At 50.4% G+C, this 13055-nt stretch overlaps 6 protein-coding genes across 6 annotated transcripts; 2 read left to right on the forward strand and 4 right to left on the reverse strand.

Moving 5' to 3' along the window:
* Positions 1 to 7: 7 nt before the first annotated feature.
* Positions 8 to 820, forward strand: N7481_002257 (proteasome maturation protein; the record flags this gene model as incomplete). The annotated part of the gene is made up of 3 exons (XM_057261476.1): positions 8 to 10; positions 190 to 637; positions 753 to 820. The coding sequence occupies 3 exons, from the start codon at positions 8 to 10 to the stop codon at positions 818 to 820; spliced, it is 519 nt and encodes a 172-aa protein (XP_057126408.1).
* A 1686-nt stretch (positions 821 to 2506) lies between these two features.
* On the reverse strand, positions 2507 to 3498 carry N7481_002258 (uncharacterized protein; the record flags this gene model as incomplete). Its single annotated transcript, XM_057261477.1, has 3 exons — positions 2507 to 2664; positions 2743 to 2826; positions 2913 to 3498. 3 exons carry the CDS (start codon positions 3496 to 3498, stop codon positions 2507 to 2509), a joined length of 828 nt encoding a protein of 275 aa, XP_057126409.1.
* A 1348-nt stretch (positions 3499 to 4846) lies between these two features.
* Positions 4847 to 6382, reverse strand: erg8 (phosphomevalonate kinase; the record flags this gene model as incomplete). Its single annotated transcript, XM_057261478.1, has 2 exons — positions 4847 to 5954; positions 6027 to 6382. 2 exons carry the CDS (start codon positions 6380 to 6382, stop codon positions 4847 to 4849), a joined length of 1464 nt encoding a protein of 487 aa, XP_057126410.1.
* Positions 6383 to 7044: 662 nt separating this feature from the next.
* On the forward strand, positions 7045 to 7869 carry N7481_002260 (uncharacterized protein; the record flags this gene model as incomplete). The annotated part of the gene is made up of 1 exon (XM_057261479.1): positions 7045 to 7869. The coding sequence occupies one exon, from the start codon at positions 7045 to 7047 to the stop codon at positions 7867 to 7869; it is 825 nt and encodes a 274-aa protein (XP_057126411.1).
* A 557-nt stretch (positions 7870 to 8426) lies between these two features.
* Positions 8427 to 9380, reverse strand: N7481_002261 (alpha/beta fold hydrolase; the record flags this gene model as incomplete). Its single annotated transcript, XM_057261480.1, has 1 exon — positions 8427 to 9380. One exon carries the CDS (start codon positions 9378 to 9380, stop codon positions 8427 to 8429), a length of 954 nt encoding a protein of 317 aa, XP_057126412.1.
* A 1990-nt stretch (positions 9381 to 11370) lies between these two features.
* N7481_002262 (class I SAM-dependent methyltransferase) lies at positions 11371 to 12552 on the reverse strand (the record flags this gene model as incomplete). Its single annotated transcript, XM_057261481.1, has 1 exon — positions 11371 to 12552. One exon carries the CDS (start codon positions 12550 to 12552, stop codon positions 11371 to 11373), a length of 1182 nt encoding a protein of 393 aa, XP_057126413.1.
* Between the last annotated feature and the right edge of the window lie 503 nt (positions 12553 to 13055).

Genomic DNA, 13055 nt, shown 5'->3' on the forward strand with positions numbered 1-13055 from the left:
CACCATAATGGTACGTTATCAAGCTCCGATCCTTGACCTGATGCTCCTCGACCACCCTCCGATATACCCCAGCATCTTCGAGACGCCATCATCTATCCATACAGCTAGCAGCTAGTTGCTTCATCTGAATTAGGCCAAAATTAGGTCCATTCGCAAAGAAGATAACTAACATAACACCCCTATAACCAGTCTCTCCGCATTGCTCCCCCATCCGGCTTCGCCGCCTCCACCTCCAACACCAACACCCGCCAACAACACAGCGCAGCCCGTCCCTCAAAGGGCGCCCCTTCGGCGCCGGGCCTCCCTGATACCCTCCGCAACAAGATCACCCTCCCCGCCATCCCATCCGCCTCCTCAACCAACAACCCCTCGGTAGCTGACATCCCAGCTTCGTCACACCCACTCGAAGCCCGCCTGCTCGCCTGGCGCGCTACCCAAGAGCAACTGAAGATGGAAGGTCTCCGACGAGCATACGGTATCGCGGAGCCCGTCCGCCGCGGCATGGAGCTGAAGATTGTTCGTGATAGCACCTTCCGTCCCGCCGTGCTGGGTGGTATGAAGGGCGGTAACGTCCACGAGGATATCCTTGTGCTTGGTGGCCGTGATGCGGAGATTGGCTGGGAGGATATTTTCCAGGGTATGCATTGCATCTGCACCGTTCTAGATTCCATTTTCATTTGCGTGATCGTGATATTTACGAGACCCTCCCATCGACTCTAATATATGCTAACCTCTTTCTCTTCTCTTTACAGGCGACGAGTTCCGCGAACCACCCACCTTCCACGATGAGATGGAGAAGCGCCTCAAAATGGACTTTTAAATGCAGCTCTCATGAATTGATCTTTTCTCACGCTTGTTGTTTCCCATTTTTCCTCGCCCCCTTCCCCGCGCCAGCATCGCTGTTCTAGGTCGACATGTTATATTAGTCACCTTCCCGATCTTCCCATGTCTTTGATGTCTATGATAGAGAGATAGAGTATCAGAGCGGTTGCATTGTAGGTCATCTTTTTGAAATAGGGCCTGCGATTGTAACCAATCCAATCTATTCTTCCGGCTTATCCACTCAGATCATTCTTGTCAGTGTTGCTGCGTAGTGTATATGGTCCCCGGGCCGGCCTTTAGAAAGGATGTGCTACAGTAGATGCTCTGTTGTATGTAGGGTATCCTATCTATTGAAAGCTTGCGTCCAGCCCCCCTTGGTTTGTATACAATTTGTGATATTTATCGAGCCTTCTACCCAACTTGAAATTTTGGAATGCTCTGCACACTAGGGTTGCTTAGTTGCCTCAACTGTGTAGCTAGGTACCGTTCATCTGATTCACTAACGCTCTCCAAGTCCCCTTTCATGAAAACACCTGAGTATACGATCATTCCAACTTGAAGGTTGTCTGTGAAGCAATACATTTCCTCATCTATCTCCACTCTCCAGTCTGGCACTACGCTCCCAGCCCATCCACCTGGGCAGACAAGCAATCAAGTACTAGTACTACTAATAGTAATGAGCCAAAACACGTAGAGCGTATACCTAATCTAGCCACAGAAACCCCAGATTCAAATCGACCCGAGCCAAGGTTCCAAGGGGGTCCCCGTAGTCCGCGTCTAAGGTTACGAAAACCTTCCCGTAGCCGTCCTAATCGAAGTTCTAGCCATGACCGGGCTTAGACATTGCCAGGGAGAGGGGATGAACTGAGTAGAATACGGCATTGGCAATCATATGTGCTACGAAAGAGCTAGGATTGAAGGAGAATAAGAATCACAAGGAGGGCAATGGTTCGTAGATACACAAGTCCCAGGACAAGCCATACAGAAAATAAGACAAAGGGGAAAAAAAGAAGAGAGACGAAGGGATCGAATGGGTATATAGATATAAGGATCAGGGCGGGACTGTGGACAAGATGAGGAGGATCAGGGAGAGGGAGAGAAAAGGCGCAAGCGCAAGCGCAGGAAAGTAACAGTGACAGGAATGCAGGCCAAAAGTGATTCCAACCTGATTTGAACAGGGAACAGTCGGGGAAAGCGGTGGTGAATCATATCCCATGTACAAGGCGAGGCGAGGCGATGCGGGCACAGCTCGAGACAGACAAAAAGGAGAGAAGAAGCCGTGATTCAAATTGAGTCCAGAGAACCAGAATCGAGGTGAAGGGGATGGCAGGCGGGTGTTATTGGGAAAGAAACGCTCGTGGTATCGATGGGCCAAGGAAGGAAGGAGAAGAAATAAAATGTCCAAAAACGCTGCTTCCAGAGCGTATATTCAATAGCAGAAGCCGTAGTTCTGTGACGCTGGGCAAAAGATGTTCCTGCATTCAGACAGCCTTGGGCGAAATGGCCACGATGCCAGGTGGTGGTGGGATTAGAGAGAGAGAGACCCAAATGCGGAGAGGGGGAGGGGGAAGTGGAGGTGGGTTTGGTTGATGTTCTGGAGAAGCGATCAGCACAGCCAACGCAAGGGCTGCGAGGGTGAGAGACACATCGCTTGGAATTGGATGTATAGCGTGTATACACCGTTTTATAAGATGACGCAACGACAACCCGGGCTGCGCTCGCTGGCTTCGCCTTCGCGACTGTACTGTGCCTTGGCTCCCTTCGCATCTTCCTCATCGACGACTTCTTGTGGCTTTACGGTCATATGTACGACATTGGGGGCATCGTGGTTGAATTTTGAGTCTGTTTCAGATTGGTGAGTCCGAGTCCGGGTTGGGATGAATATTAACAGCTGGGAGGGAAGTAGAGCACACAACATACCAGATAGAGGTGACTTGTCATCCAACAGTTTACCGAAAGAGATCAAGCGGATAGAGCTTGGTGACGAAGGACGAGTTTCCCAGTCTACGCAGAGTTAGAATCACATTCTCCTAATGCATAGAGAGACTGTGCAGGCGAACGAGCCCCCTGCGCGATTTATTATCACTCACCTGATCGCCACTCTCGCCAGATCAATTCCTTCAGGGTATAGACGCTGATGGCAAAAGGATCGTTGTTCTCCACGGTTATCGATCGCTTCTTGAGGTACTTTCCATCAATTGTGAAAGGGTGTCGCGAACCCGTCGTCAACAGCAGGGTAATGTCGAGCGACGGGCCGGTATCCTCCATCTCCTTCCCTGAAACATCCTCTGACTGTTCGGACGAATGCTCGACGTCAGGCTTGGTCTCTTGGGTATCCATTGTCGGTATATCGGTAGGCTGAGGCTGCGCGACGGGGGTTTGGTCGTCGTTTGCGGGAGTGGTGGTGGTAGTAGTCGTTGCTGTCATGGGGGCGACGAGGGAGTCGCCACCGCTGGCGGGGTGGTTCTCGGCGACCGCAGCACCTGACTGGGCGTCTTTGGCTGGGGCGACAGAAGTAGTGGCTTCGGTCTCGACCTCAGTCCCGGCGACAGGGTCCGTACTTGTGGGAGCGGACGGTATTTCGGTGATCGCGGTCGCGGTAGGTTGGAGTTCGACATGCTGCGGAGAAGTCGTGGCTCCGGGCACCCCAGACTCCGGGTGATCGCTGGAGGACATGGTTGGGTGGCCCCGATGGCAGACAATTAACTTTCCCGAGAGGGGGAAAGAACTTGGCAACGGGGAAGGTGGAAGTGGGAGAGAAAGAGAAAGAGGAGAAGGTGGTAGAGGTGAGGAGAGGAAGAAGAGGAGAAAAGAGAGGAGGAGAGAGAAGAGAGCAGGTGAGGAGTCGACTAAAGCGGGAGGACGTGCAATAGTCTTTTTTTCAGGCCTCTTTTGGCGAGGGAACACAAGGAAACAGCAAGTTGCGAATACTATACAATGCGTGAATTGCGTATAGATCTCAATCAAACGACAGGATCAAAAGAGGGAAAGGAGAGAGAAGTTGGTGAGGAGAGGAGAGGAGAGGAAGAGCCTGAGATCAGGGAAGATCGGCAGACAAAGACTAGGAACGGGGCCAGATCACTCTGTCCCCCATTTATCTCCACAGTAATACTAGTATACTAATACTGGGCAACTTGAACTAAGAATTATATCACGAAATAATCAGAAGATGATTCAAAAGACCAAGACCAGGGCAAACATCGGGATGAGCGGAGGAGGACGATAAGGAAGATCCGGGGTATCTCAGCCCTGAAGCCAAGAAGGTCAGCCCAGCCAAGAATACGTATTTGCATGCCTCGGAGATGCAGATGCAGATGCAGATGCAGATTGTATGGCTGGGAATTGCATTGCATTGACCTTGTTTACTTCAAGTTGCTGATATACTCCATGCTCCCATCGTTCCAGAAGTACCACTACGCTGGTATATACTAGTAGCTACGGATTTACCACCACACTCTAGGTGCTTGTCATCAAATCTGTATCATGAGTATGGTCTACTCTCATTGATCACAAGGACATCTCGAAATGAAAACCTCGATTTAACCCTCCACTCCCAGTGCCACTCCATCCAGGCCAAAACGAAACGCCGACAAACAAATCGAGTCGCACACGGTGAGGGGTTCACGTTTATTTCTCCCCCGTGGACAGTTGAGCTCCGTCATTGCATGGCCTCGTGCCGCATATGCAGGGGGGCACACAAGAGCCTGGAGTCGAGGTATATGGATGGATAATGCATGCTGAAGAAATACGGATAGGAACGCATGGACGATGGAGGATGTGAACTAAAAATCCGAATCAAACACAACCGGATCATACCGGATGATCGGGCGTGAACTCGGCATGCTTCTGCTTTCTCATGTGGGCCGGGGTTGAGCGCCGTGGACAGCCTGGCCCAAAGTATAACAAGTCGGTGGCCAGGGGAGGAAGGACGTTTGTACTGGCGCCGATCCATGCGATCCAGGTCCGGTTGCCTCGTTGACTTGCGGCCGGTAAAAATATCAATATCACCCACCCCCTTTCTCTCTTAGACCCAACCGGCGTACTGCTCGAGGACCTCGTTCTTCACTCCCTCCGACCCGTGTCGCACGCCCAAAAGCCTGACATTACCGATCTTTCCTCCAAAGTCATCTTCCACAGCACTTTGGTAGTTTTCAAACAGCTCCTTCAGTCGCGAGATCACCGTAGGGTCATCGCGAATCAGGAGCGCAATTGCATCGTATCCTCCCGCACCAGGAACCACACCACCAATGACACCATCAATGGCGGTCACTCGGTCCAGCAATTCGGTCTGCACACTGGGCTCGATCGGGACATCTGTTCGGCGGGTCATGGTGCGAATGTGATGGCGCGAGCGTTCAAGGAAGTTGTGGATTTCGGCGAAGTCACTATCGGTAATGGCATCCGGGTGCTGTGCCAGACGCTTGAGTTCTTGCCGCAATCGCTCATTGTTGTTTTGAAGACTGGCCCAGAGCACGTCGGCTTCATTGCGGTTGTTCTTGCGCCACTCCAGGACCTTTTTAACCATCGATGGGGTTTGGGAGCCGCACTCCACGTCGCACAGAACCATTTGCATGCCACGCGGGAGTTGCATGCCGAAATCCACGCACTCTGTGTCCCAGGGATGCGCGGGATCCGCATCCTCGACCACGGCAAACAGTCTCTCTTCAAATCCAGCAGATCCTACTTCTCCAACAGACTCCAGAATAGCGGGGGAGAATCGCTTGTACAGACATGATCCGTAGACAGCGGAAGCCACGTCAAATCCGGAGCCGACCTTACCCTGCGCTGCACAGTGGGCAGCCTGAGCCAAATTGTGAAGCTTGTCACGGCCAGCTCCCAGGTCGCTGGCTTGCATGGTCCGGTGGATCACCAGAGACGATACAAGGGCAGTGACCAATGCGGCGGATGAGCCGAGACCTGTCTTGTGGGCATCCTGGAGAGGAACGCCGAAGTTGGAAAAGCGCGCACTTTGGCCCTTGGCCGCTGGGCCCTTGGAGGTCGCTGTTTCCGAGTAGTAGTCGTTATCAGCCAAGATGGTGACCGACAGTGAACCAAAGTCCTTAGAGTCAGCAACGTAGCTGATGTAGGTCAAGGCGTAGCTCAAAGAGGTCTCGACGAAGGGATTCCGGGGGCTATTAGATGATAGATTGTTAGTTGTATGGGGGCTTTTTCTGGGATAAAAAACAAAACAGATTGCATCGTACCCTGTGCCTTTCTGGACGACTTTGACCCCGCCGCCATTGTCGCATCGTTGCACACCATATTCCCAGAGGGCATCGACGAATTGTGGAGAGCGCACAACAACTGTATCCTCTGCATCCTGGTCCTCGACGACTCCAGTGGTACTTGACTGGACATCGGGAACGAGGCCAGTGGGTTTGGGGTCGGTTGTTGACCCCGAGGTTCCACGGCGGTGACCTCTCCTTAATTGTTGAACAACAACGTGGATACGCGCATCGAGGGCGAAGACGGTACCGGTATAGTTACGGTCGAGGACAAGATAGCCTCCAGTCAGGAGGACCTTGCCCGGCGCGGAGAGAGCCGTGACTGAGGTAGACATTGAATGTGTTGAAGGGGGATTTTTGAAGAGGAAAGGCGGGGAGGTTCGATCTTCTGGAATGTTTTTGGTGCCCCGCGTACTCCGAGTCACCTCCACCACTACTAACTACCACTTTCCACTTTCCAATAGCTTTGCAATTTGCACTTGAAGTCTCGAGCTATGCTTGCTGTCATAATATCCTAAATCAAATCAAGAGCATTTACCAACTGGGGAGGTGATTTGTTCGTACTCGGGGCTGTAGTACTAATACTAGCAGATGATAGACCTGCCGATGCAAATGCAATGATCATGATGGGAGCATCATGATACTAGTGTTTTGCTCTACTAGTAAAATCGCAAATTATCGAAACCTTCATTTCTCATCTTACCATTAACAATCTATTCATGCAAACTTGAAGCTGGATAACCGCAATGGGAAGTGGAGAAAGAACGAGTGGAGATGCACCACCGACCACTCACCACTCACCATGAGTCAACATGAATCACCGAGGGGTTGCCCCGCGTCATGAACACCAGGAGAATAATTAGCCACAACCTAAGTTTAGATCATTATAAATAGCTTGAAGCTACAAGACGACATCCTACTCATCCATCACACAATTCCCCTTCTATCAAACACAATTTCCAGCCTATCTCATAATCTCAATTCCGCCACAACCACCATGGCACCCAATACTAGTATTGTCTTCTATGATATCGCCATGCGACCTCCCGCAGAGAAAAATGCCTGCTCACCAAACCCCTGGAAAGCCCGCCAAGCACTCAACTTCAAGGGCGTCCCTTACACAACCACATGGGTCCCCCTTCCCGAAGTAGCCAATGTCCGCCAAAAGCTTCAAGTACCAGCCTGTCGGAAATTCGCTGACGGCTCCGACTTCTACACCCTACCAATAATCGAGGATCCGAGCACAGGTACATTTGTCGGCGACTCCTACGATATCGCAGTCTATCTTCAAAAGACATACCCAGACTCCGGCGCTGGCGATCTCTTCCCACAGCAGAAACTCGACTACACTTTCAAGAACGATACAATCCCCGTCCCACTATCAGATATCCCCCAGAGCGGATTCCCCGAATACGCACGGTTCAACGTCCACGTTGATGCTTTGTTTAGCGCATTCGCTCAGCTTACTGTTGCGTGTTTCCCGTTTGACCCTGCCACGGCAGAGATCAGTAAGGCGGAAATGGCCCGTCGTGTGGGGGTCCCGAGTTGGGACGTTTTCGCGTTGAATGGCGAGGCTAGGGAGAAGACGAAGGATGGGTTCCGGGCTGCTCTTGATGAACTGGGGAAGCTTTTCCTCGAGGATGCTAGTGGGCCTTTTATCCTTGGATCGAGGGTTACTCATGCGGATTTTATTGTTGGTGGGTGGCTGCATATGTATAACGCGTGCCTTGCAGATGATGAATGGCAGGAGTTGAGGAGCTGGTATGACGGTCTATTTGGAAAACTTTATGATGCATTGGAGGCCTATGCGACGATGAACTAAGGTGCAGGGTATTGAGCTGGCCAGGCGCATGAGGAGGGGCGTTTATAACCTTGGATTCCATTAAAGGGCCTTCAATATTGTGAGAAAATAGTATCATAGTAAGTAGATAGTAGTTGTGGGTATAGATTTTAGGGTGCGAATATATTTCACCTGATCTTGGTGAGTAGTTAGTACATAAGAATTTTGCTGATGTGACTAGAAAGTGGTGTGCTAAGAAGTGGTGTCGTTAGGGTGACCCAGTCATATCCCATCGACGGCTTATCTCAATCTATGGAGTCTGAACATGGGAACTGAACTCGGACTGTACCAAACCTGGATTACTTGTAAAATATGTTATATAACAGGAAACTCTCATGCATACCTCCATAGTCGATCCGAGGGTATGTAACCAAGGAAGTGAATTCTTCATAGTAGGACAAGGGTTTAATACGAACAACATAGCGTATTCTCATTAGCCTTTTAACGTAGGGCTCACTTCGATGTTCGTCTTCAGGCACTTGGCCTGCATCCAGAATTTTTGCTGACCAAGATCTCAAGGTTTCATAACGTATTGAGAATTATCTGCAGCTATCCATGGCCCATCGTATCTCTTGAACTATGCTCTCTGGCTGTACTAGCTGGACGTTGTGACTGCAATACAGACGAACTGATCTGCTGAGACGAGAAAGTTTCAGAAGTTCTCTTTGCCAGTCCTCATCCATCTCGCGCCATCTATCGAGGCGTTTTCGAAACAGAGCTCTTTCTTCTTCTGTGCCGTTGCCTGCGGCCACTCCAAAGTCATACATTTTCTGGAAATCTCCAGGTGTATTTGCTATGATTACACTGACCGGGTAATCCCCAAGAGGTTGTCTCTCTAATTGCTTCTTGGGAACCATTGCCAGTCTATCTTTCGGCGCCGCTTGCATCTCAGCAGCCTCGGTGGCTTGATGTCGGGGATTAGCCTGCTCTTCTTTGACGGCTTTCCAGTCCTCCTCAGATAGAACATGGGACGTCACAAGACCGGTAGTTTCCATAAAATCCTGTCCACCGAGGACTGGATAGAAAACGTCCAAACCCCACGCACCATTGTCAAAAAAAAGTTCAGTATTGCAATCCACGAAGACCATGCCAACGATATCGCTCGGCCTTAGTTCTAGAAACTCGCGAGAAGTATAGCCTCCCCACGAGTGAGCGACAACGACGAACGGAGGTTCGATGCCAGCGTTCTTCAGGAGAACATCGAGCTCTGCTGCAACTGATGCTGCGGATATGCTTGATGGTGTCTGCTCCGGGCCTTCGCTCCTACCCATCCCTGAGCGATCGTAGTTCAGCCATCGAGCAAATGGAAGCACGAGCTCTCGCACTGCAACCCACTCATCGATCGTGCTGCCGAGGCCCTGCATAAGAATGGCGATAGGCTGCCCAGGCTTGCGATCGGGCCCCGAAACGGACAGATAAAGCTTGTGGGAGCCAATGGAGACAAGCCCACTCTTGTCACCTTTGTCCCAGTCGATTTCAGAAGTTTGTTGCATTGTAAACGGGTGTATATTAGAGTTGAGTAGCAATTAGTTGACGCCAAGTTGATTGATAGCGGGGAAGTGAAACATGTCCGAGCAACCGATTTTTAAAGTAGCCAAGCGGATCGCTTATTAAAGCAGCCTTGCCATCGGCCTCGGAAACTACTTTAGAATTATCTGGCTGCCTTGCTCAACAGGTTCGGACATTTTGGAGCAGAGACGATAAATAAAGTTTTCGACCTTGCCTTGAGCGCCCTGAATCTATCCCTAATTGAAGATTGTAATTTGAGGTGGCCATAACTTGCATTTTGTGATACGTACGAGCCACTTGCGCGACGTATAGAATTAAACTTAGTGTCCTATTTTCAACGTTTTTGTTAAGCTCCAAAATTGGATTCGTGTAGGGGGGGAGGAGTAGCAACCAAAGAACAAGAAAGAGGGGTAGGGGGTCGCTAGTATAGATGAGTTACGAGTCAAATACAACTTTCCAAGCTGTACTAACATGAAAGCAAACATATTGATATGAGAACCACCCAATTAAATCTCTCCCTTTGAGGATATATTATCCGGGAAAGGAGCCATGTACGTGTCGAGGTATAACTGATTTCGAAAGCCACTGTACCCCAAATTGCATGCTCTAGCGAATGATGTCTTGAAAAGGTTTACACCAATGTTAAGTAGTCTATGAATATATTCTTTCGGGGCGAGCGAAGGACCTCGGAAAAAACCTCGTATTTTAGCCTCGTAAAATACGAGCGGCGGGTCCCAGTTAAGGCGCGCTAGATCGACCCGGCGGTCACCCTCTGACAATAAATAGCCACCTGATGGTCGGTCTTCAGCTTTCTTAGTAGAAAAAAAAAGACTATGAATTCGAGCCCGTCTATCTACAGCTTGAATAATGTCTCCCCTGTCAAATCCATTCCATCTACCGCTCAGAGGTATCCTCCGACTTTCACGGGTTCTGTCCCAAAATCCAACTCCACTTCCCCGACCCGTCGCTCTGCGCGGCATACTCGAACCGCCCAGACTTACATCGATATCTGTCTCTGCATTCTCCACGCGGCGCTCGCTTCTTAATACGAAAATCCCCGGAAATAACCCATCCAATCCTAGGTCTGATGCGAAGAATACGGAGTCAGAGCATGAAGATCCGTTCAGTACTCCATCTGTCAGTCTGGAGTCTCTTGGAATTGGGAGGAATATGAAACTGTTTTTGCTGGTGGTGCTTTCTATTTTTGGTACCATTGAAACGTGGTTTTGGTGTAAAGCTATTTGGATATGGTGGAAAGGAAATGAGAATAAGGAGGAGGTTGAGTAGGAGAATGAGGTGTCTGATTGATGAGATATCCATGTATGATACTCGAAAGCTATTTGAATCAAGAATTAAAAAAGACTTCTAGACATATCGCTTCTTTATTTCTTTTTCATGGCATGAGAACTTGAACTATCCCAGCTGTCTGTCTGAACAGAAATACATTAAATTAAGCTTGAAATACGAGGCAGAGCTTTTAGATAGATCTTTCGAACCAAGAGATCTAGATACAGATCACAGTATGGAAGTATCTCTCAATGAAAACCGTTTATTAACAGAACTATGAAAATGCTATAAACAATATGCAAATGTGCTAGCATTGTCCAAGGGAACTCCAAACCCAACTCCAAGAGCAAGCCCAAAACACAATCGCAACAGAAAAAGAAAGCCGAAAATTGAAGTCCCCAAAAAATGAACCATGACGCCCAGCCCTTCTATATGTTTTATTATTTCTGTACAGGGGCTTTGCAAGTTTGAGATGGACAACGAGTTTTGCTCGAGCAACCCACGGCGGAAGGAAGAGGCGGGTTCGGCTCGGGAAGCCGAAACTTAGGGAGCCGAAGCAAACCGAGGCAGTGACGTAACAGACGTTTTGCGCCTGTCGCAGCCCGTCATGCCACAGCCTCACCTCACACACCGACGTGAAGGATTTATTATTTGCATCCAAAAAGCTTCACGCAACCTACCCCGCATTTATTCAGCCTTCGGCTTCTGCGCAATGATGCTATAGCTCGTCGTTGCCAGGCGCATATTATCCATCTTGACGAAAGCCTGGCCATCCAGACACAGGCGGTTGATGAGGGTCTTGAAGTGGCGGGGCAGGACGTGCAGCTTGACCATGGCGAGGATGCACTGGCGGAGGGTACGGAAGTAAAGGTCAACGGTATCGATCAGAGGCGCCTGTAGGCCGTCGATACTCGCGTTCTCAGACTTGACAATCTCGAAGCCAGACCCGGTTAGCGCCTGCTCCAAACTCTCCTGGGTGGGGGTGCCGACGGCACCGATCAATGGCTTGACTCGGCGCATCAATTCTGCGTGTTCGGGATTCGTGGGCTCGTAGGCGGGTAGGGCCATCCAGTCCAGAAGTGAGATCTTTGCGCCTGGCTTGACAACTCGGTATATCTCGGTGAAGAGGGCAGGTAAGTCCTTGCAGAGGCTTAGAGCCTGGATCTGGTAGAAGGCGTCGAAGCTTTCGTCGGCGAAGGGGAGCGGGAGGCTGTTGAAGTCTTGTTGGACGAAATTGTTTGACAAGCCGCGCTCCTCGTTGAATTGGTGTGCTTGCGCGACTTGGTTCGGGTCAATGTTCAGACCGGTGACTTGTGCGCCGGAGTATTGCGCCATGTGCGCGGCCACTCGACCGCGGCCACAGCCCAGATCAAGGACCTTGTCGCCGGCGGATAGACCGATATCCTGCGCGATTGAGCGTTCGTAAATGATCTGGTTCTCCAAGACTGAGGCCTTGCGACTCATCCATGGTGGGATGTACATCTTCTCAACATCGCCCAGGGCGCAAAGGTGATTGAGGACTCCGTAGTAGGATTTCAAGCAATCGCCCACCTTCTCCTGGTAATTGGAACCCAGGACCTCTCTCATCTGCTGCTCATTCGACCAATCGAGGTTATAGATCACATATGAAGCCATGAAGTCATCGACTTCCTTTGGCGTCAGGTTGGCAAGGTAGCGGAAAGAAGTCCAGAAAGACTTCCAGCGCTTTGGTGAAGCCGAATTGTCATCGTCCTTTCCATTCTTTCCCAGCGCGGCCGTGAAGATCTTTTGCTTTTCGTGCGCGATTTCGTCGAGGGAGCTGTCGCTTTCAGAGCCACGGCCAGTGCGCCCAGGATGGCGTGGCGTCTCCACGAGTGTTTGCGACACCATTATGTAGCGAAACTTAGTATAGAAGCTCGGATTATACAATGGGGAGTAAGATGGGAAGATTGGAGGGTAAAATGGTATGGAAAAAAAGTGGGATGAGGGGGTAGTTGGAGTGTATATGCGCCATTTCGCAACGCATCCTGGGGACCCAACGCAATTTATAAGCAGCGCTCGCACGCCCACCGATCCTCATTCTCCACGATTTCCGAAAAGAAAAAGAAATTGCCAGGCAAAGGCCGTGAGCGGTCAGTAGCCACAGTTGTGGATTGTCACCGGACCAGGAAGCTCATACCGGATAGGCCGGCAGGAGTTCGCGCCGAACGGACAGGGACGCCGAACGAGGCGGATTAACGAATAGTTTTCATAATGAATTCGGATAACCAGAGCAAGAACAGCCTTGGATGAGTTTCTTTCTTTGCCATCATTTTTCTCTGGGGATTGAGTTGCCCAAGGCATCAGTTGGAGCGGTCTATGAAAACGCGACATAGCCAGGTACGGATGACGCG

Source organism: Penicillium waksmanii (assembly GCF_028829765.1).
Source record: "Penicillium waksmanii strain IBT 27052 chromosome Unknown utg000002l:1.0-3326099.0:1.0-3328782.0, whole genome shotgun sequence".
Classification (NCBI taxonomy): domain Eukaryota; kingdom Fungi; phylum Ascomycota; class Eurotiomycetes; order Eurotiales; family Aspergillaceae; genus Penicillium; species Penicillium waksmanii.